This window comes from Triticum urartu, chromosome 1A (assembly GCF_056163025.1).
Source record: "Triticum urartu cultivar PI428250 chromosome 1A, HENAU_Tu73, whole genome shotgun sequence".
NCBI classification, from domain to species: Eukaryota; Viridiplantae; Streptophyta; class Magnoliopsida; order Poales; family Poaceae; genus Triticum; species Triticum urartu.
Genome location: NC_141873.1, coordinates 325,733,344 through 325,759,534, shown reverse-complemented (window position 1 = coordinate 325,759,534; position 26,191 = coordinate 325,733,344). Strand labels below are relative to the sequence as shown.

Here is a 26,191-nt window from a genome sequence, read left to right as displayed (position 1 = left end):
GGTTTATAAATGTAAGATGATTTGAATATTTCAGTATGACCTACATATAGACTGAAATGAGTGAACAAACACACTAAAACATGACTATATCTATCCGATTCACAAAAAGTTCGAACATCTTATATTTATGAACAGAGGGTGTAATATATGTCTATTTTCATGGCATTGAACAACTCACCAATCGTGAAGAACCAAACAACAACATAGCTATCAGGAGCAAATATGTTCGGGGTACCAAAACAATGTCCTCTAGTGTTCCCTCTCTTACTACTTCCGTTCTTCAACCTTCCTACACATGCCTCCTCCCATCCATGTTTTTTGATAGGGATAATTGGTTTTATGCCCCTAGTTGGGTCACACTCGGCAGGTTTACCCCTGGTTTTCGAAAACACTCGTTCCCGCCCAAACCAGTAGAGGCATAAAACCAATTATCCCCTTTTAATAAACCCTCCCCCACCCATGTCACATCACATCTATGATTTTACCCACCATGTTTTCCATGAAAACCAACTCTTTACTTTCCTACTTGCTTTACCAAATAAAATCTTGTTTATTAGGTATGTCAATGAGTGCTCATTAATTGACAGCTAGATTTTCTTTTTAGTCAATTATAGTACACATTAACAATAAGCTGACAGGTAATTACAGTGATTGCCTAAAAATCATTAATAGAAATGTGCAAATTATATGCACGGGCAGTTACTTAGCGGAAACGCTCCTTCGCACGCGAGTGTTGGAACGAGCGATTTCCTTAGTCTATGGGAAACCGTTTCAAAGCATTGATATCATGCAAAGAAAAACTATTTTGCCTACTATTTTTATTTGCCTTTTCTTATCGATTTTCCACGATTAAAAATCGAAGAGGGAGTAATTTTCTTTCCTTGAGCAGCAATTCGAAAGCGCCAATCTAGATTGACTGTTGGAAGATTCCAAGGACCCGTCAGCCCTGACGTGAGCACACGGTCGAACATTCGCTTCCTTCTTTTCCAAGCACTAGGGCGATGACGTAAACACGATCAACACGTTGCATCCGCTAGTTAAAACGGCAACCGCACAGCTGCACCGTCCTCATCTCAGCCCCCCGCATCCATTCCACCAGCGAACAGAGAGCAGAAGAGCACCACACGCTCGCCATGGACACGTGGCACATCTTCCTCGGCTCGATCCTCCTCGCCATCCCGCTGATCCTACTCCTCCGCGGCCGCAAGGGCGGCCGGCTCCGCGTCCCGCCCGGCCCGCCGTCCTTGCCGGTGCTGGGCAGCGTCGTGTGGCTGACCAACTCGCCCGCCGACGTTGAGCCCCTGCTCCGGCGCCTCTTCAAGCGCTACGGCCCCATCGTGTCCCTGCGCGTGGGGTCCCGCCTCTCCATCTTCGTCGCCGACCGCCGCCTGGCCCACGCGGCGCTCGTTGAGCGCGGCGCCACGCTCGCGGACCGCCCCGCGCTCCCTTCGCTCAAGCTGCTGGGCGAGAACAACAACACCATCACGCGCGCCAGCTACGGGCCTGTCTGGCGCCTCCTCCGCCGCAACCTCGTCTCCGAGACGCTGCACCCGTCCCGCGTCCGCCTCTTCGCGCCCGCGCGCTCCTGGGTGCGCCGCGTGCTGGCCGAGAAGCTGCGTGATGAGTCGTCGTCCGGCGGCGCGGCCGTCGTGGAGACGTTCCAGTACGCCATGTTCTGCCTCCTCGTGCTCATGTGCTTCGGTGAGCGGCTCGACGAGGCCACGGTCCGCGCGATCGCCGCCGCCCAGCGCGAACTTCTCATCTACAGGTCGAGGAAGATGGCCATCTTCTCCTTCCTGCCGTCGGTGACCAAGCATCTCTACCGCGACCGCCTCCAGACGGTGCACGCCATGCAGCGGAGGAAGAAGGACCTGTTCGTGCCGCTGATCAACGCTCGGCGGGAGTACAGAAAACTCGGCGGCGAGCCCAAGAAAGAGAGCGCGTTCGAGCACTCCTACGTCGACGCCCTGCTCGACATAAAGCTCCCCGAGGAGGGAAACCGCCCGCTCACCGACGACGAGATGATCAACCTCTGTTCCGAGTTCCTCGACGCCGGGACCGACACCACCTCCACCGGGTTGCAGTGGATCATGGCCGAGCTGGTCAAGAACCCGGCCATCCAGGAGAAGCTCTACGAAGAGATCAGCGCCACGAAGGGGGACGACCAGGACGAGGTCTCGGAGGAGGACGTCCACAAGATGCCGTACCTCAAGGCGGTGGTCCTCGAGGGCCTCCGGAAGCACCCACCGGCGCACTTCGTGCTGCCGCACAAGGCGGCGGCGGACATGGAGATCGGCGGGTACCTGATTCCCAAGGGGGCGACGGTGAACTTCATGGTGGCCGAGATGAGCAGGGACGAGCGGGAGTGGGAGAAGCCAACGGAGTTCGTGCCGGAGCGGTTCCTGCCAGGCGGCGCGGGCGAAGCGGTGGACGTGACCGGCAACCGGGAGATCAAGATGATGCCGTTCGGCGTGGGCCGGAGGATCTGCGCCGGGCTGGGCATCGCCATGCTCCACCTGGAGTACTTCGTGGCCAACATGGTGAGGGAGTTCGAGTGGCAGGAGGTCGCCGGCGAGGAGGTGGACTTCGCCGAGAAGAACGAGTTCACCGTCGTCATGAAGAAGCCGCTGCGCCCACGCCTCGTGCCACGAAGGGCCTGAGACAAAATCCATCTCCATCAGCAAGTAGTCAAAATCGACCAGTAGTCCACTCCTATCGCTTCGGTCGTTCTTGTTTTTAGTTTACTCCATGTTGATAATGGTTAATTAGTTGCTGTACGATGGAATATTACTAGTGCCCCTTTCGAGAAGTTGAGGTGTTTAAAGTACAAAGCTGCAGTCAGAGGCTGGATAGGCTGGTCATAGTGGGGAGTAACTTAGACTAGTGTCATATGCATGACACTAGTCTAAGTTACTAGTACCTTCATAATACAAAGTAACATAATAGTAGTGTCATAGATGGCTTCATTTATTAGCTTGTAGACTCATTTTATTTGGGAAGCGCTATGTTACAGGAATATATTATGTTACTACCTCATATTAAATATTTGCCATATAAACAAAAATTTCTTAAAATGCGCTATGTTACTAGCTAAGTTACTCTCACTATGACTAGCCTTACATATGTTACTAGTTGATGATTGAGCAAGCAAGAGCACAGATTTCCGGAGTGTTAATGACACGTAGTTACTTCCTACTAAATTTAATATAAAATTGGATCATCTATTTTAAAACAGAAAGAGTAGTTTACCTTACTTGTTAAAAAAAAATACTCCCTTCAATGCATATTACTCGTCCTTCATTCGTTTGAGAAAAGGTAATTATTAGTTTCAAGAGAGTACAGATCTTTTGAAGAAAAGTTAAGATAGATATATCCGTCCAAGATAACTTTGTTTCCGCCAGCATGCTACTTGGGTGACTTCAGTTCTGATTAGTGTTAACGCTACTTTATTTCAGATTGCATCCTGTATTGGGGTTAACCTAAGTGTTGCCAAGAAAGTGATATAAATATTCCGCAGATGAATCTTCTTCGTTGGACCCTGCGACTAGATTTCATTTCGTCAACTCATTTTTTAAATAAAGACATCCAAAGACGTCTTAAATCTGACTAATATCAATCAAAGAAAACAAAGGCTAGTATCATGGCTAGACAACACGACGTGGAACATGAAAAAAAATTACATTAAAAAATATAATAGTCTTCTTCCTCCTTTGATTGCACCCGCCGAAGGTTGAAAACTGCACTGAATCACAACAACTAAAAGTGCCACCTGCGAACGTCCTCACCATACCAGGTTTTGAAGACCACAGTATCCACTCGCCTCTTGAAGCGAGATCTAAAAATCGCTCAAGCAGCATCGAGTGGCATCACTCCACGCGGAACAAGCTTGCAATTCATCACCACTAGCAGAGAGGGTTGGAGAAATAGGGTCAAGCCACACAACAACACAAAGGAAGATGTCATAGTCATCACACCAATAGCCAGTCAAAAGTTCTCCTTGAAAGACACACGAACAACCAAGATCTGAAGGGAACCAATGGATTTGGGGATACAAACTCTCACAGGCCCTTCGTCAGCGCCGGATCGGACGTCGTCGAGGTAGTGAGAGACCAGGGATACCTTATTCCACCATACCATCGTCACCAGTATCTGCAACTCCACTGTCTGTGGTCGCAACACCACCGACAAAGGATGCAACTTCATCGGTGAGGATTGCAGCTCCCGCCCACGATTTTGAACTTGCTCTAGTTTTGAATTTGCTCTATTTCAGTACTTCTGGCCAACAATTAATGATGACACACCCATCCATGGAAGACGCGTACGTACATGTGAAGTTGATATCATGATGCACAATAATTGTGATGAAACCTAGTTCTTGTATCATGTTAGCATAACACGTCGGTACCTTCTATTGGGGAAAAGCGCAGGGAAGTAACAATTACATATTTTGTAAAAAGAGTATGCTAAAAAAAGTAAAAGTGAATACAAATCTTACCATGAGTTTGTTTCTAATGTTGGACTTTGTCAAAGTATGCAACAATGGCATGCATGAATGATTAGTCGATCCAGTTTTGTATTTGTTCAGAAACCACTCAATACGCTTAAACTTAATCGCATGGACAATTTTTTCTCAGTTATTAATAAACTTAACCGCTCAATTCTCCTCATAATTCGTTTTTGTGTAATATCCAGTTTACTAAAAACACGATAATGTATATAAGCAAAATTAGTTGCAAGTTGAGGAGAACTAGTAATGAATGTCAAATTAGTACAGGTAGTAAGTAATTGTTATAGTATGCGAACATGGATGTAATAAAAAGGATAATTAAATGTTGTTATGTTTTAAAAAGCATACATAGATGAGTGACGGGATCATTGGGAAGTTGGACAGAGATGGAAGTATGAGGCTTGCCAGCTAAAGTGAGGTGCATGTTCTTGTCAACAATTTGATATATTGGGTCCAATTGGTCCCAATAAAAGAGGTTCTTTGTTGTTCATTCCTGATAATTATGCCAAAAGTAAAGTCTTCTTTCGTCTAAAGCAAAGTTGTAACTTCAGTTATGCCAAATCTTGTAATGTCGACCTTGTCTAAGAAATCGTTCCTTACAGAGTAGGGGGTGACCTCAGAAAAATGAAGTGAAATAAAGATGCCCTCTTACAGAGCAATATTAAGCGATTGTTTTTACACAAGGTATGTTGGTCTATTAGTGAGATTATAATGTTGAGAAACTATATTTGAGACAACCATACACATGAGCAATTTTGAAATGCAGTAACGTTATGTTAGAAAAGTTGATAGTTAGAAATTGGTAGATTTGATTGCATACTTGACATGAAAAAGATGTTTTATGTGCACCAACAACTAAAGTATGGGTTGTCGTGTGTGGTTTGAACTTTGTATAAAATGAGTATATATTACAAGATTTTCAATATGGCAGAACAACATAACAAGGATATTCATTAATAAGTAGTTGACAAAACAAAATTGTATGTGGGACTCATTAGAACAATTTTGTAGTCATGAGGAAATAATCAAAAACAATTGAGTGAATGTTTCATACGAATACAATTGCACATAAGTTGGATCCACAACTTGTTTAGTGAATAAGTGAGCACATAATTACTAGACTATAATGAACTACAAGCAAATCATGCATATATTGATTTAGATTTTAATAATTATATGAAACTTACCGTTCTTTCTCTGCAGTTTTTTGAAAGGAAGAGAGGGAAGCAATTGTTCTTGACAACATTTTCATCGGCGCACAAGCCTGTGAGGTCATAACAGGTTGCCCACTAGATAATTGCGAACAGTTTCGGTACAAAGGAAACGTTCAACCTTGATTTGAACTATATTAAGCAGGATACATGGTAAGTAACCTCTGTTTCATCTGCTGCTTTCACCTTCTTCTCACCAAGGGTGAGTGGTGACGATAGCAACAGAAGAACACCGACAATAGCTGTTATAGGTGCCGATGGTTGGAGCCGGGGACTTCGGCGACCGGCGGCAGCAATGTTCGGTACGAGTGAGAACAACTAGATCTAGAGGATGATGCTGAAAAGGAAGAACAAAAGGGAAAAATAGTAGGGACGAAAAAGTTGATGCATTTTGGCTCAAAAATATTGTGGAGCAAGTGGACTTGACACCACAGAAATAAATGTCTCGTAGTTCGAAGCAACGACGTGCGGGGTGCGGCCAGAAAAATTAGAAATTAGAAATTGAAGTACCAAACGACGAAAGACGAAGACGATACTGTGGTGATAACTTTCAGATAGCAAAACTTGGTATTTACAGAAGGCAAGTTTGGACGAACAAAACTTAAAAGACAAACTTAAGTTATTTGAAAAAGTAGAAGGCAAGTTTTGTAGAACATAACTTGAGAGGACAAGATCTACAAGCCTACGAGTAACTATAAATATAATGACACAAGAATCATTGCGCTTGGAAGAATGAAAGTGTTATGTTATTTGTAATGAAAATATCTTAATGAAAGGAGTAATATGTCCAAGATGGCATAATGTCAGTACGAATATAATTGCATTGCATAAAGGGTGTATAAATTTGTGATGTGAAGAAGGATGGCATGAAATTGAGATGATACAGCTCAAGAAGGAACTGATGAATTGAAAATGGGAAGATGAAGATAATTCGACAAAAGTAAGATGAATTGAGAAACAACAAGGTCAAATGATTGAAATGAAGAGCGCAGATGACGCGAAAGAGAACAGTAAGGAAAGGTGATACCGAAATAGATGCACCGAGAGAGAAAAAGGTGAACAATAATAATGAATGGAATAAGATTGAAAAGAGAAACTGGTTTAAGAATAAATAAAGAATTGTACAAAACAGTAAAATGGGGCCTACATACAGAACCAGGACGTAGAAGAACGGTTGGACAAAGTATTATTACAAGCTAAAAATTCATATTTTCTCATATTGACATGGTTTAGAATTTCCAAATCCCTTTTTAAGAAACATTGGTGCAAACAACTTTTCAAATTATGGCACAAAAAAATCGAAACGGAGGCAAAAGATTTGCCTCATCCATTAATTAAGCAGAAGAGAATTGCCCAGTTAATTAATGGAAAACCGGGTGAAAACCGTCACAATCCGCTGAGCGGCACACATAGTATACCCCATACACTCCTCTCTAAAGAGGGCTGATAACCCACAAGTATAGAGGATTGCAACAGTTTTTGAGGGTAGAGTATTCAACCCAAATTTATTGATTCGACACAAGGGGAGCCAAAGAATATGCTCAAGTATTAGCAGCTGAGTTGTCAATTCAACCACACCTGAAAAGACTTAGGGTCTGTTTGGTTTGCAACCTAAGCTTGCCACGCCTAACCTTAGTCGTGCCACTATAGCTTAGGCGTGTGTTTGGTTTATTGCCACACTTGTGGCTTGCCACACTTTTCTATCCACTTGGTCCACATGTCATAGGCTTAACTTTTTGCCAAATCTTGCCACACTTGTGGTGGCCATTTTGTGAGCCACACTTTTTGTGGCAGCCACACTTTGCCTAAGCTTAGTTGTGGCAAAGTTAGCCAAGAACCAAACATGCCTTTAATAACTGCAGGAAAGTATTTAGTAGCGAAGTAGTATGGAAGTAACGGTAACGGTAGCAAAAGTAACAATAGCAGTTTTTTAGCAATTGTAACGGTGGCAACGACAAAGTAACGTAGCAAAGATCAATATGTGAAAAGCTCGTAGGCAATGGATCAATGATGGATAATTATGTCGGATGGCATTCATCATGCAACATTTATAACCCAGGGTGAAACAGAACTAGCTCCAATTCATCAATATAATGTAGGAAGGTATTCCGCATATAGTCATACGTGCTTATGGGAAAGAACTTGCATGACATATTTTGTCCTACCCTCCCGTGGCAGCGGGGTCCTAATGGAAACTAAGGGATATTAAGGCCTCCTTTCAATACAGAATCGGACCAAAGCATTAGCACTTAGTGAATACATGAACTCCTGAAACTACGGTAATCACCGGAAAGAATCCCAATTATTGTCACCTTGGGGTATGTGGATCATAACTTGTAATAGGTGTCTACAACTTGCAAGATAGGATCAAGAACACAAATATATTCATGAAAAAATAATAGGTTCAGATATGAAATCATGGCAATCAGGCCCTAGTGACAAGCATTAAGCATAGCAAAGTCATAGCAACATCAATCTCAGAACATAGTGGATACTTGGGATCAAACCCTAACAAAACTAACTCGATTACATGATAAATCTCATCCAACCCATCACCGTCCAGCAATCCTATGATGGAGTTACTCACGCATGGCGGTGAACATCATGAAATTGGTGATGGAGGATGGTTGATGATGATGACGGTGATGATTTCCCCTCTCCGGAGCCCCGAACGGACTCCAGATCTGCCCTCCCAATGAAGAACAAGAGGCGGCGGCGGCTCCATATCGTAAAACGTGATGAATCCTTCTCTCTGATTTTTTTCTCCCGAAGTGAATATATGGAGTTGGAGTTGAAGGAAATATGCCCTAGAGGCAATAATAAAGTTGTTATTTTTATATTTCCTTATATCATGATAAATGTTTATTATTCATGCTAGAATTGTATTAACCGGAAACTTGATACATGTGTGGATACATAGACAAAACACCGTGTCCCTAGTAAGCCTCTACTAGGCTAGCTCGATAATCAAAGATGGTTAAGTTTCCTAACCATAGACATGTGTTGTCATTTGATGAACGAGATCACATCATTAGGAGAATGATGTGATGGAAAAGACCCATCCATTAGCTTAGCATGTTGATCGTTCAGTTTTATTGCTATTGCTTTCTTCATGTCATATACATATTCCTTTGACTATGAGATTATGAAACTCCCGGATACCGGATGAATACCTTGTGTGCTATCAAATGTCACAATGTAACTGGGTTGGCATAGATCGAGATTAGCATTTGTCACTCCGAATATCGGAGAGGTATCTCTGGGCCCTCTCGGTAATGCACATCATGATAAGCCTTGCAAGCAATGTGACTAATGAGTTAGTTGCAGGATGATGCATTACGGAACGAGTAAAGAGACCTGCCGGTAACAAGATTGAACTAGGTATGAAGATACCGACGATCGAATCTCTGGCAAGTAACATACCGATGACAAAGTGAATAACGTATGTTGTCATTACGGTTTGACCGATAAAGATCTTCATAGAATATGTGGGAACCAATATGAGCATCCAGGTTCCGTTGTTGATTATTGACCGGAGAGGTGTCTCGATCATGTCTACATAGTTCTCGAACCCGTAGGGTCCGCACGCTTAACGTTCGATGACGATTTTGTATTATATGAGTTATGTGATTTGGTGACCGAATGTTGTTCGGAGTCCCGGATGAGATCACGGACATGACAAGGAGTCTCGAAATGGTCAAGAGTTAAAGATTCATATAAAGTATGATAGTATTCGGACACCGGAAGTGTTTCGGTGGTACCGGGTACGTATCGGGTCATCAGAAGGGGTTTCGGGCACCCCCCCCCCCGACAAAGATACAGGCCTTATTGGGCCAAGGGCGGGACAGACCAGCCCCTAAGGGGCTGGTGCGCCCCCATATGTGCCGGCCTAAGTGGAGAAAGGAAAAGGGGAGGAGGAAAGGAAATAGAGGGAGTAGGATTCCCCCTTCCTTTCCCCTCTCCCCTCTTTCCTTCCCCCCTCCGAAGATAAGGAAAGGGGAGGCCGAATTGTAGGAGGCCCCCAAGTAGGAGTCCTCCTACTTGGGGCGCCCCATGGCTGTCATCCTCCCCCTCCCACCTATATATATGTGGGGAGGGGGCGCCTAGAACACACAACAAAAAACATTGTTAGCCGTGTGCGGTGCCCCCCTCCACAGTTTACGCCTCCGGCCATATTCACGTAGTGCTTAGGCGAAGCCCTGCACGGATCACTTCACCATCACCATCACCATGCTGTCGTGCTGACGGAGCTCTCGCTCGACACTTTGCTGGATCAAGAGTTCGAGGGACTTCATCGAGCTAAACGTGTGCAGAACTCGGAGGTGCTGTACATTCGATGCTTGATCGGTCGGAACAAGCAGAAGTTCGACTACATCAACCGCGTTGTAGAACGCTTCCGCGTTCGGTCTACGAGGGTACGTGGACACACTCTCCCCCTCTTGTTGCTATGCATCTCCTAGATAGATCTTGTGTGAGCGTAGGAAATCTTTCGAAATTGCATGCTACGTTCCCCAATAGTGGTATCAGAGCCAGGTTTATGCATAGATGATATCACTACAAAAAAATACACTTCCGTGATGATACGTGTTTGTCACAGTAGGTCACTTTTTTGTCATGCATGTACATCCATGACAAATTTATGACAGAATCAAGTTAGTCATACCTGTGCTGTCGTAGAAGTGTTCCATGACATTATCAAAATTATCATCACGGAAGTGTCCACTTCCATGACGATAAATCGCGTGTCACAGAAGTGCTTTCGTCAAGGGTGACCGACACGTGGCATCCACCATAACGGAACGCCATTAAGCTATTGGGTCGGGTTTTGGATTCGATAACCCGTTAACAGCCCCGACCAATGGGGATTTTCCACGTGTAAAATCATCATTGGCTAGAGGAAACACGTGTCGGCTCATCGTTGGGACAGATGTCATCCACTCACTGGACAGAAGGCGTCTATGATACGTCGACACGTGGCATGGCCCAACAAGTTTAAATGGGCTGGCCCAACTAAAGGCCCACAAGATTTTGCGGACCATAATGGGCCGGCCTAGCTAAAGGCCCACGAGATTTTGCGGACCATAATGGGCTGGCCCAGCTAAAGGCCCACAAGATTTCGCGGACCGTAATGGGCCGGCCCAGGTAAAGGCCCACAAGATTTTCGTGTGCCATAATAGGCCGGCCCAGGTAAAGGCCCACGGTGACTCTAGCCCATAATGAACAGTAATTTTCTTTATACCCGTTAACGGCCCGTGATTTACATGGGCCGTTTCTAGCCCGCGTTAGCTTTCAGCCTATTGACGGCCCATACGTTCTTGGGCTCCTTTTCGGCCCTCGATTACTTCCGGCCCGTTACTGGCATGTTCCCCTAATGGGCCAAATTCGGCCCACGGCAAGAGTCGTCCCGTTACTGGCCTGTTCCACTAATGGGCCAAATTCGGCCCATGGCAAGAGTCGGCCCGTTACTGGCCTGTTACCCTAATGGGCCAAATTCGGCCCATGGCAAGAGTCGGCCCGTTTCTGGCCTGTTAACCTGTTGCGCCGTTTCCAACCCGTCCTATATTCTGGCCCATTAATGACCCGTTATGCCTGTGACAGAATTAAGCCCCTGCTGTCCTACGGCCTATTAACGGCCTGTTACCATGCTGGGCCGATACCAATTACGCCTGATTATGGCCCATGTAGACCCATTTATCCGACGGCCCGAGGCCCACCGATTACAGGCCCATTTATCGACGGCCCGTAGGAGACCCATGGATCCTATGACCCGTATATGGCCCATGGTAGTTGCGGCCACTAGCAAACCAGGGAAAAAGAAGACTAGGAAATAAATAAGGCCGAAACTAACGCTAGGCTATTAAGGTAATTGCACAGATTACATCCACTCGGCATCAAAGATTGCCACCAGTGCAAATATAGGGAACACCCTACACTATACAAAAATGGCTTGCTGTTTTCTTCAGGCGGTGGCTGCACATTAAGAATAAATTTTGTATCGCACCAAAACAAATTACAACTATATAACAAAAGGAAGGTTGGCATAAAACTTAACAGTCTAGCAGATAAATGCACCACCAGAAGTTCAGAAGCTCAGTTCATTTGACCTTACTGTTACATTTTCATGCTGTATTGTCCGATGGAGCACCATAACCCTCACCTTTATTTCTCCTAGGCTCCTGAACAACATAGCAAATGTCTGATAGTCTGGCTTCAAAACCATGCATATCTTGACAACATTGAGCAATGTTTCTTCTTGTTTCACAAAGGGTCTTTGTTAGGGAATGGACTTGTGTCTGGAGAGCAGATACAACATTTCTTTGAGCTTGCATATCTCGATCATGAGGCAGTTTGGACGATATTGCCTTAACAACCAACCCAGTATTACGCAGGAACATGCTTTTGGCACTGTTAGTGGAGAGGTACTAACCCACTGCAGCAAGAGCTGACATTGCGGTTATAGTTGCCTCGCCACCTTTAGAAGGTGGCGGTTCCACCATTTTTTCCATAGCTTGCTGAAAAGTTGAGGTTTTACATTAGTAGTACCAGAACAGAAGATATTAAGGAGGCAGCAAAACCAAACAAAATAGCTTTGGTCTATATACAGAACTTATTCTGGTGAACCCATGTAAAATATTAGTTGTATTTTATTGCAAAGTACATAATAAAACCAGGTTCCAAACATATGACCATGTACCATCGCTAATGTATTGTCTATTTCTTCACATTGTATTGAGGGCTAAGGATAAAGAGACGAAGTTTATAATACGGTAAGCATAGTATGACGTCATTCATATCACAAAACAACTGAGAACAGACAAACAAGCAATTGTAACGTTGTGTGGGAAAGTCCAGCACGGAACTAGATTACCGGTCAAGATCAAAGGAACATCACTCCTCTCTTTTAAACCTTGTAAGGTGCAATGATACGCTAAGACAATTGTGTATAAAATTGAAAAGAGTAATAGACATTGGCTGCAAACCATGCAGTTTAAGGCACAAGTCAGAGTAAGTAGTAGTTAAAAGGCATGAGGATTAAGGACTTACAACAGCGGCTTTGACTGGTGTAGTCATGCCCTTCTTGATGGTGTGACAGTCCTTGAAAATTTCCACAACATTTGGTTCATGTACTTTTTGGTCCTTGCGGGCTTTCCTCTGCATTTGGAACAAGTCAATATAGATCTGATAATATGGTACAACGAAAAGAGTGAAACAGCAGCTAATTACAAGAGCCTCGCAGTGTGCAATATAGCTACGAGATCCTGTCGTCTGTTGGAATTTCACTTTCGTACGGTTGGCCTTGTTCTTTGAACAGTTCACCTACAAGAAGATAGATTTGTGTGGCACATGCGTAAATAGGACTTCAACATGTGATCTGATGACATATATATAATGTACCTGATACTTCGGATCGGACCAGTGTTTAACGAGGCCTCTCCAGTCTTCATCGGATATATTTTCCACTAGAGATGTTTGGGCAAGTTCACTGTTAGCCTTGCCTTCAAAGTGAGTTTTCCTCAAGTTATACTGATACTGTCGCAGAGCAGACTTGAAAACATGGGTGCAAGCTTGTCTGGTTGCATCATCTTGGCTATCCAACTTGAACCTCATCTTTTGAAAATTATGGGAGTCTCATTATCAGCAACCTAGAAAGTATTGGACAGAGCAAGACGATATTACTAGTTTCCATACATAACCATACTTACAGATAAATGGTCGAGGAAGATGTTGAACTGGGTTTCGTCTTTGTCATTCCTGTACTGAATCCATGTTGGGAGGATACGTACATGACACCTAACAGCAACCGCTGCCTCTGATACTAACTTGGATGACTCTGTAGCATCACGTGGCCTTTTAAACCTGCCTCAAAACGGATCTCCATTCTTCCTCCTCTAGATTTAGTTAACCTATCGAGCATTATCCCTGATGTTTGTTTCCTCTTGCGCCTAGGTGCTAGTCCAACGACAAACATAGGAAGTGTTAGTGTACATCAAACTGTGAGACTACATAAAAGAAGCATGCAACTGTAACTTGACTCCAGCAACTACCTTCTTGTTGTTGAAGCTCACAAGGTTCATCTGATATTGCCAACTCATCTTGTGTCAAGAGTTCTTGGGAAGTAGTGTCAGGTGGCAAGGGAGCTTGGGAACGTGCTGCTAGCTCAGTTGACGCACGAGTACGTCGTGTAGCTGGTAGTACTGTGGTAGGTGTTGCAAGAACTAGGGCTGTCTCTGCTTGTTTGGTGGCAGCTATTTGTTTCTATTTGTCTTTTTTTGCAACTCGTGTAGCATGGGATTCCGTGTTTGTCGAATTTTCTGCTGGACTTTGACCTTCTATTGCACCATCAGTACCAGCAGAATCTGCAGGATTCATCCGCTTCTCATTCCCTGCCATTCTGTGTTTCTTCCTCTTTCTCTGTGCCATGTTAAGTCAAGCCGACAAGAAAAACGAATAACAATTTAGTTCTTCAGAACAAATTGATGCGTGATGCAGACGAACTGAACTTTGATGTTAGACAATCACATGATAGGAGGATGTAATATGTATGAAAAACAGGACGGAAGAGATAACCAGAACTATGATGTGTAAACTAAGAAGAAGACATTTCACCAAATTAGAAGCAATGCAATGGAAGGTAGACACCGTATGAAAGATGCTACAAATATCGCTCTGCCAAGTTAACAGTGTCTCATCATAAATGGCGTTTAAACAAATGTGAAGCAGTACAAGAAATAAATCATATGCAAGATGCAAACAACATCACACTACCATGTTAGAGGTCTCTCGTCATTAGTGCCATTGCATATTCACAACATTGCATATTCACAGCTTATGATGTGTAAACTAAGGAGAAGGCATTTCAACAAATTAGAAGCAATGAAAGCTAGACACCATATGAAAGATGCAACGAATATCACTCTACCAAGTTAAAACTGTCTCGTCATAAGTGCAATTTCAACAAATTAGTAATACTAGCTAGAAAAGAATGTGAGATGTAACCTATATCACACTCCGAAGTCAAACGTGTCTTATGATAAGTGATTGTTGCAGGTTACACAACAATAGTAATTTGATGTAAGAACATGGTGTGATAGACAAATATTGTATGTTCTAGAAACAGGAACACGTGTCTTATTCAAGTATAATGTGTAAAGTAAGCAGATGGAATTCAACAAAATTAGAAGCAATACAAGCTAGACATCACACATAACATGCAACCACATATAACAGTGCCAAGTTAGAGGGAGCACCGGTGATGTTGCACTAGGGGAGACGTGCTCATCATAAACACAGCTTTGTTGAGTGTCTATGCATGTGTTGTCTTGGAAATCATCTTGGGGGTGTGGAGGAGTAGAAACTGTAGAGGCCCTCCGTTCGGAAGGAGCACCTTTATCCACTGCCTTGCTAACTTCCTTCCGCTTTATTGATTTTGAATTGTCAAGTAAAACCAACAAGAAAAAGCAATAAAATTCTCTCTTCAGAACTCATTCATGCATGATACTGACAATCACTACTTTGATGTAAGGCAAACACATGATACCAGGATGGAATATGTACGAAAAACAGGACGGCATGGCATGTTCACAACTGTTTGTGTAAACTAAGCAGAAACCATTCCAGCAAATAAGAAGCAATGCAAGCTAGACACCACATGAAAGATGCAACCAATATGACTCTGCCAAGTTAAAAGCGTCCCATCATAAATGGAATTTCAACAAATTAGAAGCAGCGCATGCTATAAATTATATGAAAGATGCAACTAATATCGCACTGCATATACTAAAGGTGTCTCGTCATGTTGATTGATGCGGGATACAAAAAAACAATAGTTTTATGTAAGGACATGCTTAATAGACAGATGTACTATGTACTAAATACAGGAAGGCATGTCACATTAACAAGTATAATGTATAAGCTAAGCAGACTAGCACATGCAGTTTAACCAGATTGGAAGAATTACAATGTAGACACCATATGCAACATGCAACCACATATCACGCTGCCAAGTTAGAGCAAGCACCTGCGATGCTAGTGTAGGGGAAATGATGTAATCAACTACAGAGCTACGTTCACTATCTTCATCTAGCATTTCTGTTTCTTGAGAATCATGTCGGGAGGCTGACACTGCATTCTTTAAATGAGGAGTAGTCCCCTTGCCTGCCTGCCTCGTCATAAGTGATTGATGAGGGATACACAAGAACATTAGTTTGATGTAAGAACATGGTTAATACACAGACGTACTAGTATGTACCAAAAACAGAAAGGCATGCCATATTCAAAGGTATAATGTGTAAGCTAAGCAGATGCAATTTAACCAAATTGGAAGCAATACAAGCTAGACATCCAGCTGGAGTGGTGAGTATGATCATTTAGGACCTGAGAGCCTGGTGGGAGGCGGGCTGCTTCGCCACCATTGCAGCTTTTAGTTGGCTTCCAGGTGATGCCTATCTTTGCTGGGCTTGTCACTGGCTCGGCCAGTGCCCTGACTAGCTATTTGTCTTCTGGTGCTCACGGGATGGCGGTTCATGTAAAAAAATATCTTTCCTTATCTTACCGACTTCGACCTTTCGAATACAAGCTAGACACCATATGGAACATGCAACCACATATGACACCGCGAAGTTAAAGCAAGCACCTGGGATGGTGGTTCATTGCGAGCGAGGTCATCAACTCCATAGCTACGTTTACCGTCTCCATCTGCTGACACTGCACCCATTATAGCGCTGAAACGTGTCTTGCCTACCCGCACACCAAACTGGAGCGACTTCTCTCTTTTATTTTTGGCTTCTCTCATGGCAGCAGAGTCTGAAATACCCTTGCATAAAACACAACAGTGAGAGTAAGGGTGAAGTGTGTGTAGAACTAGTGCACTGTAAAAGTAGCAGATAGCAGGTGGCTGAAAAATAAATGACAGGAGACATATGATAGCTCTACAACATTGCATGGCAAACAAAATTAGATTCTACTCTATATGATTTTGTAATATATGAGCACAGGAAATGCAGGTACTCCTCCAGCACACCACCACATGTGGTCATATCTAAGATAACAGTCGACTGAAAATAAATAGGTCAGTCGATTTTTTAATGAACCGTCCGATCTATAAGGAACGGGCAGATGGCCTTCGTCTACCTCCCGCCAGTCACTGTTGATGATCTTTCTCGAACCGCCAGCGACCACCGACCCAGACCCCTGCCTCCGCCGCCCCGCCCTCCCATCGATCTCACACCATCGCCGTGCTTGGCAGCGCCCCCAGGCCATCCCTTTAATCCCGGCCGACTTCCAGATCGGGCGCCAGTAGCTCTAGGCCGCACACGCCCCTAAGATAAACACCAAGGCGCTGCTTCCCCGGCGTAATAGGCATACTAGCGCCTGTTATGCCGGGGAATGCTTCCGTTAATTGGGAATCAAGTGGCCAGAAATTGAAATTCAGGGGGGCGACGGACCTCTAGCTAAGGTGAAATAGTATATGAGGAGAAACCTTGTGCATCGCGAGTTACTAGGAACATCTAGTATCAAGAAGAAGCGGTCAACTAGTGTCTTCTGTGGGATGAATACCATGCAAGCAGAGACGTACCACAAGTCGGTTGTCGGTGTGGTCACCTCCACAAGTCGCGTTGATTTTCTTCTTTTTACCGGGGAAACCGATGTTCTGGAGGGTGCAGGCTTGGACGAACCAATGGCCAAATTGTTGACTGTGTTGCCGTGGCCGTATGTTGGCGAAGGGGAAGCAGATCCGAGGCGGCGAAGGACGGCGTAGCAGGAACAACTCCGGTGCGGTGGGGGGTGGCGAAGTTGGAGCGGCAGTGGTGAGGCGTAGGACGGCGTGGTTGAACTGGCTCGGGTACGGACGGCTCGGCCTCGGCTTCAACTACTAGCCGTGGAGGGCGTTGCGGTTGAGGTTGCGGTGGACGACGACGACGGGGTATCGGCTCCGGCGTGATGGAGGAGGAGGGCGGTTGATGGGTGGGATGGGGTGGCGGACGGAGGACGCCGGGGTTTCGCGGCTGGTGGAGAGGTAGTTTTGGCGCCCACGGAGTACGAATGGGGAATCTGACGGGTGGAGGGAACCATGTTTCGGTTTGGGACGCGCTTGTTTTTTTGCTTTTTTGAACAGAAATGGGACGCGCTTGTTTGAAATTTGGGGAAAGTACAAACTTTGCCCCCCTCTTAAATTTTGGACCTACTGCGGGCCGGGGGTAGGATGGTAATCCCAGGTGTCCCAAATAGTGGGCGGGAGCGATTTTGGCCGCGCGCATGTGTGCTTAGGTGGCCATTGTGTATGAATGTTTTTTGGATGCGGTTGCGTGGCGTCTAGATGAAGCTACAAACCTACCCCGGTTTAGACCTTTGGACGTCGGGCCGGTAGGTTTCACGGGTCGGAGTTATTAGAAAAGTAATTTCCTTGTACTACCAAACATTGGTCTCACGCGGTTTCGGGCGAGTAGAGGCTCCTTTGGCGCTTCGTTCGAAATTTTGAAACACAAGCATTCACGTTTAGAGTACTCTTGAACTATGAGGATTGACCTAAATATACAACGTTATATTTGACCTTGTATGTTTGAAAACCTCATTAAATTATCCGCTTCTTTTTGAAATTTTGACACTTGAAAATCCTATAACTACGATTATTTTGGAATGGAGGAGCTAAATTTGAATCTATTTTGTACACGACTACATATGCTATTATGTACAAAATCAGAGCAAAGATTGGTGCCCCCATAATTTAGGTATGGTTTACAAATGCCATGATATCAAATTCAAATAATTGAATGGACTTCATGTTGAATTCGATTTTTTTAAACCACCTTAAGTTGAATTCAAATGTATGTTAGTTCATAGGTAGTAGCTATTTATAATGTCCATTGTGTAACTTTTGTATGTATAATGTGCTTTACACACACAACATGAACTATACTCACGTTTATATTCGATTGCTAAAGCGATGCATTGTCTGGAGTTCAAAATACTAACTATGTGGATCAATTGTGTCGAATAATAACATAGACATGCTCAAATTCTATAGAATCTAGATGTCTGATGGATCAATGACCGCTCCTTACGCGAATTGCAAATATCATGATCCCATCCTAATATTTGGATACAATTTATATCTTTAATCAATGTGTAGAGCAGTCTTTTACGTGTAGTTTCACTCTCCATCGGGGGTCTCTCACACATGGTCACACACTCTCTCTCGAGGTGTCTTTCTCGCACACATGCTCTAGATATAATCCTCCCTCCCTCTCGTAACCATTTACAACTGTTTTCACTAACCTTTATCACAAGCACTCTTCCTCTCGCAAACATACACACGCACAATCCTCATCGACCCTTTCTATATACATGGACCTGCCTACGTGTCTCATGTACGCACATTATCTTTACGCCTATCTCTCACGCATTGTCTCACACCTCTCTTCCTAATCGACGAGTATGATTCTAGCAGAGCATTCCGTAGGATGCCCCTTAAAGTTAGGTTGGATGAATGGTAAAATCAGAGATAAAGGGGTTACCTTAGTCCAAGAACCTAGGGTTACAAATCCTAGACGGCTTTGTCAGTGGACACAGAGTCCTTCACAATTCTGCTATCTTTGTCTTGTACGACTAGTCATCCATGGGTCTTCCTAAATGCATCACGGGCCGACCAATGTGGCGCAGGACGGAACAGAACGAAGGGCCTCACCTCGACCCACTGGACCTCACGCGGTGACACACCCTCTGCCCCCACGTCTCATTATCTTCTCACACCCACACATACCAAAAAAAACACCACACACACAGAAAATTTCTCCTCGTGCCTCTATTCCTTCCCCCCTTGCATATACACACTCAAGGGAATGGAATCTCTTGTCGTGACGTCATATTCGTCTCTCTCTAGACCACTCTCCTTTCTCGTGCTATCTCTCCCACGCCCCCCGTCGGCCCCTCTATCCATGCCTCTCTCGAATACGTAATACACACACATACCAAATGCATCAACTACACATTCACACATGTTACATCACGTACCCCATTGATCTAAAAAGCCCTCTCTTCACGTTTATTTCGCATACAACATTCCTTTTCAATAAAGTTTGGCCAAAAAATTATTTTAGAGTTTCTACATATATACAACATTACAAAGTTATATGGAGGAGTACGAACGCTAATTTGCATTGCATGGTGCCCACAATGATATTTATTCCGCACTGTGAATTTGTATATTTTTATACTATATACAAAGTTAGTCATAATAAAGAGAAATGAAGAGCATCTCTCTCTCCATCGCATACTCCCCCTGCACGCCCCTTTCACGTATGCACACAAAACTATCTCCAGGTCCTCTAAAAGTAAGCCCCCAGAAAATTCATGCATGTTTCATCTTTCTCTCGCGATATATGCAATGACGATCATTGTAGTTGAAGGGAAAGCACGATACGTACATTGGACTTCAGAATCCACTCATTATGGTCACCATTTACGTTTAATGGTTATTATGCAGTCACGGGCTCACCGTACAACTCTGTATTTGCTCATGACATGACTAGTTGACCAGTTAAACGCTCCACGCGGCACCTCTAGTGTTGCATCACATTATATCACTACCATCGTGCCCACATGTCGAATTGTATCTACTCTACATCTACACTCTTATAAAATACATAAAATACACTCTTATAAAAAACAGAGTTGGTGATGATGGTGTGCCTGCCGTCCTGCAATATAGGCCGTCCAATTTATATCTGACGGATAGGAAAGAAACTATGGCAATTTTGCAAAAAGGTACCCACACACCTCTCCACATTTGCAAATAAGGCCTTCCCTCATTCATCCTTTTCTCTCACAAGATAAACAAGTCATACAAATGCATCTTGATGTTACATGCAATGCACACGCATCTTGCTAGTAAGAATGAAAACAAACGACAAAAAAAATATTTGGACGGTGGTTCGAAGTCATGACCGCGGGCACAGTGGACAAGGTGGCCTTATATTGGTATGCTGAGCCGTCTGTTTTAACACACAGGAGCTGGTGTGGTGATTATACACACACGCATGCATGCACATGAACTTCATCCACGCAACACTCACACAAACACATGCACCCACGCATGCACGCAACACTCACACGTACACACGCAGCCACGCACGCACGCAACACTCACACACACACACGCACGCATGCATGCACACACCAGTACACCACACGACCAACACACACTCTCACGCTCAAGTGCTCAACCTACATGTGCTTGCGCACACATCAGGCCCTGATAGACACATACACAACCAGGTGATTCCCGCGCATGGGTTGGAGCCTTGTCGCGCCTGCGTAAATTTGTGTTTATCTGACCTTTTGCATATGCGAACTGAAAGGTGGTACCCACAACGAATGTGGTCAATTTTACTAGTCAACATGGCGCCATGCAGACTATTCGGCCGGTCAACAGAGTGCAATCCGATGCTGAGCTGTGAGCAAGTGACCGTGTAATCACCGCAAAACGTATATAGTGACCGTAATCAGCTTATTCTGAAGTTCGGTGACCGTATTACGCTTTTCTCTCTGTAGGCCCTCCAAAACTACATCTCTACACGTTCTCGCATGTTACATCTAACAACTATGCAATACAACACTACTACTACACTCTAACACAATAAATCATATGTGTTGTTAGTTTTACTAGATATCATATTGTTACTTATAATTATTCAGTTTGCATACATTAAAATTGCCTTTGAAATGTATGGCCAGTATCATCTACCGCGCAGGAAAAATCCCGCCCTTTCCTATTTAATCGGGTTTGTATCGTGTCACAGCCCTAGAATTTTCTTGTCATTAGTTGCATTAAGGCATTCATGTCATCATGTTTAAATTTCTCAGAAAGTTGAAATGGGGATGACAAACCCTAGCACCAAAAATTAAATCAAATAGGGTCAGCCATAAGCCTTTTCAATAAACCCAAAATGCCTTTAAAAATGTTCATCATTTTTAGAAAAGGTTAAAACCTCTGACAAAAATGATGCACATGTTTCAAGGTCATTCATGGTTTTTGAATTAAATCATATCGTATTTGAATTTGGGCATTTAAACACTATAAATAATTTAAATGCTCAAATAATGCTGAATTTAAATGTGGACCACTGGAATAATCCATAGAGTGTCCACAAATTATTGCAGCATTTTACAAAATGCTTTAGTATTTTTACTAAAGCCAAAACAGCAGCAGAAAAATAGAAAACAGAAACAAATAAAAGAGGGAAGGCCACTGGGCCACTTACCTGGACCTACCTGGCCCAACTCCAGCTGGCGGCCTAGCCCATCAGGAAAAGCGGCTGTCTTCAACCTCTGCCAGTAGGCAGAGGCGTGTTGACGCGCGCGCGATCGCCGTGGCCAGCTCCCTGCCTGCTTCCTCCTTCCCCGGACCCATTCGAGCGCCACGGAGACTCCCAGCACCACGCTGCACCTCTCCCCTCTCTCCCCTAGACCCCTTCCCCTCCTCTGCTCTCTGTGTGGCACCACCGAACACACCCGCCGCCGCCGACGAGCACCACCACGGCCACCGACCCTCCCTCGCCCATCCATTGTGTCTGGAAGAACCGCCGCAACTCCGTATTCCTCATCGTCGATGTACTCAAGCCCGGACGCCCCGTGGAGCCGCCTCCGCCCTCATCTTCCTCCTTGGGCAACCGAGATCGCCGCCGTGATTTCGTCGCCTCCGAGCCGCCCCCAAGCACGCTGAGCTCCTCAGCGACCTCCCAGTGAGCTTCGACGCATTCCCCCTCTCTTTCCCGCGTCTTCCCCGACCTCTAGCCGCGGTTCCATCAAGGTCGATACTCACCGCCGCCTGAGCTCAACGTCGGCGTGGCTCCGGTGACCAATTGGTCCCGGGCGTGCGTACGTTACGCTCAGGGCATCGCGTGCTGCATCTTTAGCATGCTAGCTCGCTCACTTGGGCACCGCAGCCGCGTCCCCGCACCTGCCCGAACTCCGGCCGCTGCCCGGGTCGTCGCCACCGCTGCTACACGCTGCCCCGGCACCGCCTATGGCCACCAATCGAAGCGCCTCGTCACACCGCAGCCGTAGAGGCCAGCCCCGCTTGCTCCCGTCGCCGGAAACGGCCGGGAGGGCAACTCTGGTGCCCTCTGCTAGCGCCGGCGATTAACCCCGGCGACTGCTGACGTGGCGTCAAAATTATGGCCTAATCACGTTTAGTTTAATCCCCTCAGCCACTGGCAATAGGGACCCACCGACTAAATAACCTTGGGTTAAGTTTAGATTAGACTTAATCTAAACACAGTGGCCCCACGAGTCGGTGTTGACCACTCTGATGTGGCCGTTGACTGGCCCCACCTGTCTGTGAGACAAACCGACACTAGGTCACTGACGTGTGGACCCCAATGGTCAGGGTTGACCTGGTCAGCCGCCGTTGACCTCCTGATGTCACGGTGACGTAGTGCGGACGCAGTAACTCTTTTTCTGGATTTATTCTTATTCAGGAAATTCCAGAAAATAGTTTAAACTTCTAAAATTCATATAAAATCAACCATAACTCGAAATGAAATAATTTATATATGAAAAATGATCAAAAAAAATTCAAGGAATCTGTTTATGGCATTTGCATGCATGTTTGAACAACCTAGGGTTCCTGTACAGGGCAATTTGCATAATTGACATTTAAATAAGCACATATGGAGTTTGAATTTGAACCCTTGGTTCAAACCAACTTCATTTAATATGGTTGCTAGTTGCATTAGCTCAAACCACAGCATATTGCCATGTCATGATCATGCATCATATTGTACATTGCATTGATTGCATTCTTCCTTGTTTGCCGGTATTTGTCCCCTCTCGATAGATGTGGTTTCGACGATGAATTCGATGACACCAATGAAGAACTATGTTATCTTCAGAAGTGCCAGGCAAGCAAAACCCCCTTGTTCATTCCGATACAAACCCACTCTCTCGCTCCTGCTCTTTTTTACTGCATTAGGACAACAACGATTCAACTGTTACATGCTGCGGTAGTTGAACCCCTTTCCTTTGCATGACCTGTCATTGCCACAGTAAATAGATGAAACCCACTAGCATGAGTAGGAGTTGTTTGAGCCCTGATGTGCCTACTCATTCATGTTTGCTTGTCATGCCTACTATTGCTTAGAGTTGTGTCAGGTCTGATTCATCGGGGATGAATTGGAAAGTTGTGAACATGTCCTACTGTGTGTGAGCTAAGTGTGTGAACACGATTTTGTAAAGGTAGCGGTGAGAGGCCATGCAGGAGTACATGGTGGGTTGTCTCATTGAAACCGTTCTCAGGAACTGAGTTCTGTGTTTGTGATCCATGAAACAGCTACTACCACACATTGGGCCCTGAAATATGATCCCGCTCGACTTACTGACCCCTCTCGTCCTCTGTCCAGGAGTTGCAACTAGTTTCTGGTGTTTATAGGATATGTGTTGGCGGCCGTGCGTAGCGCTGGCCCTAGGGGTGGGATATGATGCGGTAGATACACCGTGGCACGGTGTACCGGGCGCCCGTTTGGTGTCTCGGGAACCCTGCACACATCGTTTGGGGCTGTGAGCGAAACTCCAGCCGGATCTCCTCGCGGATGGAACACGAATAGGCGATAAACCTGGACTAGAGACTTGTGCGGTTAGTCAGGTCGTGTTCTACACCCACGTCGGCTTTCGCTTGAAGTCTGCCGAGCACATGTCGTGTGCAGACGCTAAGTTGTGGAAACATGTGTGACGAAGTACACCCCTGCAGGGTATAAAACTATTCGAATAGCCGCGTCTGTGGTAAAGGACTTATGGGTTGCCTATAACAGTTCATAGAAAAGTGAAAGTGGATACTCCAAAATGCGCAAGATAAGCATGAGTGCTATGGATGGCGTTCTCGTAGGGAGATGGGAGCGGATCCATAGTGGTGTATTGATATGGTGAATATGTGGACTCATGTGCACCACCTCAAAAGAGTTACTTGCAGTCGTAGTTTAAGATAGCCACCGAGTCAAAGCTGGCTTGCTGCAGTTAAACTCCACCCCCCTGTTGATACCGATGCATATGTAGCTAGTTCTGATGTAAGTCTTGCTGAGTACTTTTGTACTCACGTTTGCTTAATTTATGTTTTGCAGAGAGACTTCAGTCTCGCTAGTAGTTTCGCGTCGACCTCGACGTTTAGCTTGATACCTCAGCTACGATCTTGTGCCCTCGGCAGGATCTGGTAGATAGTTAGACTTCTCAGCCTTTTTCATTTGTAGATGTCTGTACTCAGACATGTTAAGCTTCCGCATGTGCTTTGATTTGTATGCTATGATTGTTGGGTCATGAGACCCATGTTTGTAATATCTTGCTCCTCGGAGCCTAATGAATAAATATTTGAGTTGTAGAGTTATGTTGTGATGCCATGTTGTATTTACACATATCGAGCATATTGTGTGTATGATTGAAATGCTTGGTATGTGTGGGATCCGACAATCTAGTTGTTTATCCTTGGCAGCCTCTCTTAGGGGGAAATGTAGTCTAGTGCTTCCATGAGCCATAGTAGTCCGCTGCAGCCCAGTTCACCGGAGTCCTGTTAGCCCAGCACTACTGCTCAGGACACTTGACTGGCCGGCATATGTTTCACTTTGTTCCTGTGCCTGTCCCTTCGGGGGAATGTCACGCGGTGACATCCGGAGTCCTGCCTAGCCTGCTACAGCCCGGGTTCCCGGAGTCCTGTTAGCCCAGTGCTATAGCCCGGATTCACACGCTGCTGACCGACATGCTCGATGTGATTCATGTATGCCTGTCCCCATAGGTTGGTGCCGCTTTGGGTTCATGACTAGCCATGTCGGCCCGGGTTCCCTGTCATATGGATGCTAGCGACACTATCATATACGTGAGCCAAAAGGCGCAAACGGTCCCGGGCCATGGTAAGGCGACACCCGTGGAAATACCGTGCGTGAGGCCGCAAAGTGATATGAAGTGTTACCGGCTAGATCGATGTGACTTGGAATCGGGGTCCTGACAGCTTTGGTATCAGAGCCTGACTGCCTGTAGGATTACCAAGCCAAACTGGTCGAAGTTGAGTCTAGAAATGCTTTAGCTATATAAGAGAATTGATTGGGGAAGGGAACGTAAGGCTCTTTTTACTCCTTTACCTTATGTCCTTCTGATCTGAGTCAACCTCTTCTTTTCTACGGGGATTAAGAACTAGGCCTTCTCATCTGTCTATTAGGATGACGAGTTACTAATCCATAGACTTATACGATTGTTGGTTTCAAGCCTAGTTCAGTTTCTACTACTTTTGGTATGTTGTCAGTTGAACCAGAACCTTGTTATGATGTTAAGTGACTATGCAAATCCTTGTGAATGTCCCCAATCTTTTTCTGAGCTTTTACGGCCGTTATGCTGTCTGAGTCATCCCAGGTTTCTAACTAGTTTGATGCATTTGCAAATTCCTTCTTCCGTTACTGACGTTCCTTTGGGCCAGTTTATCCACACTAATCGGTGA

At 45.0% G+C, this 26,191-nt stretch overlaps 1 protein-coding gene across 1 annotated transcript; it reads left to right on the top strand.

Moving 5' to 3' along the window:
- Positions 1 to 1,045: 1,045 nt before the first annotated feature.
- LOC125509509 (cytochrome P450 89A2) lies at positions 1,046 to 2,809 on the top strand. The gene has a single exon (XM_048674493.2). It carries the CDS (start codon positions 1,134 to 1,136, stop codon positions 2,658 to 2,660), a length of 1,527 nt encoding a protein of 508 aa, XP_048530450.1. The 5' UTR covers positions 1,046 to 1,133; the 3' UTR covers positions 2,661 to 2,809.
- Positions 2,810 to 26,191: the final 23,382 nt, after the last annotated feature.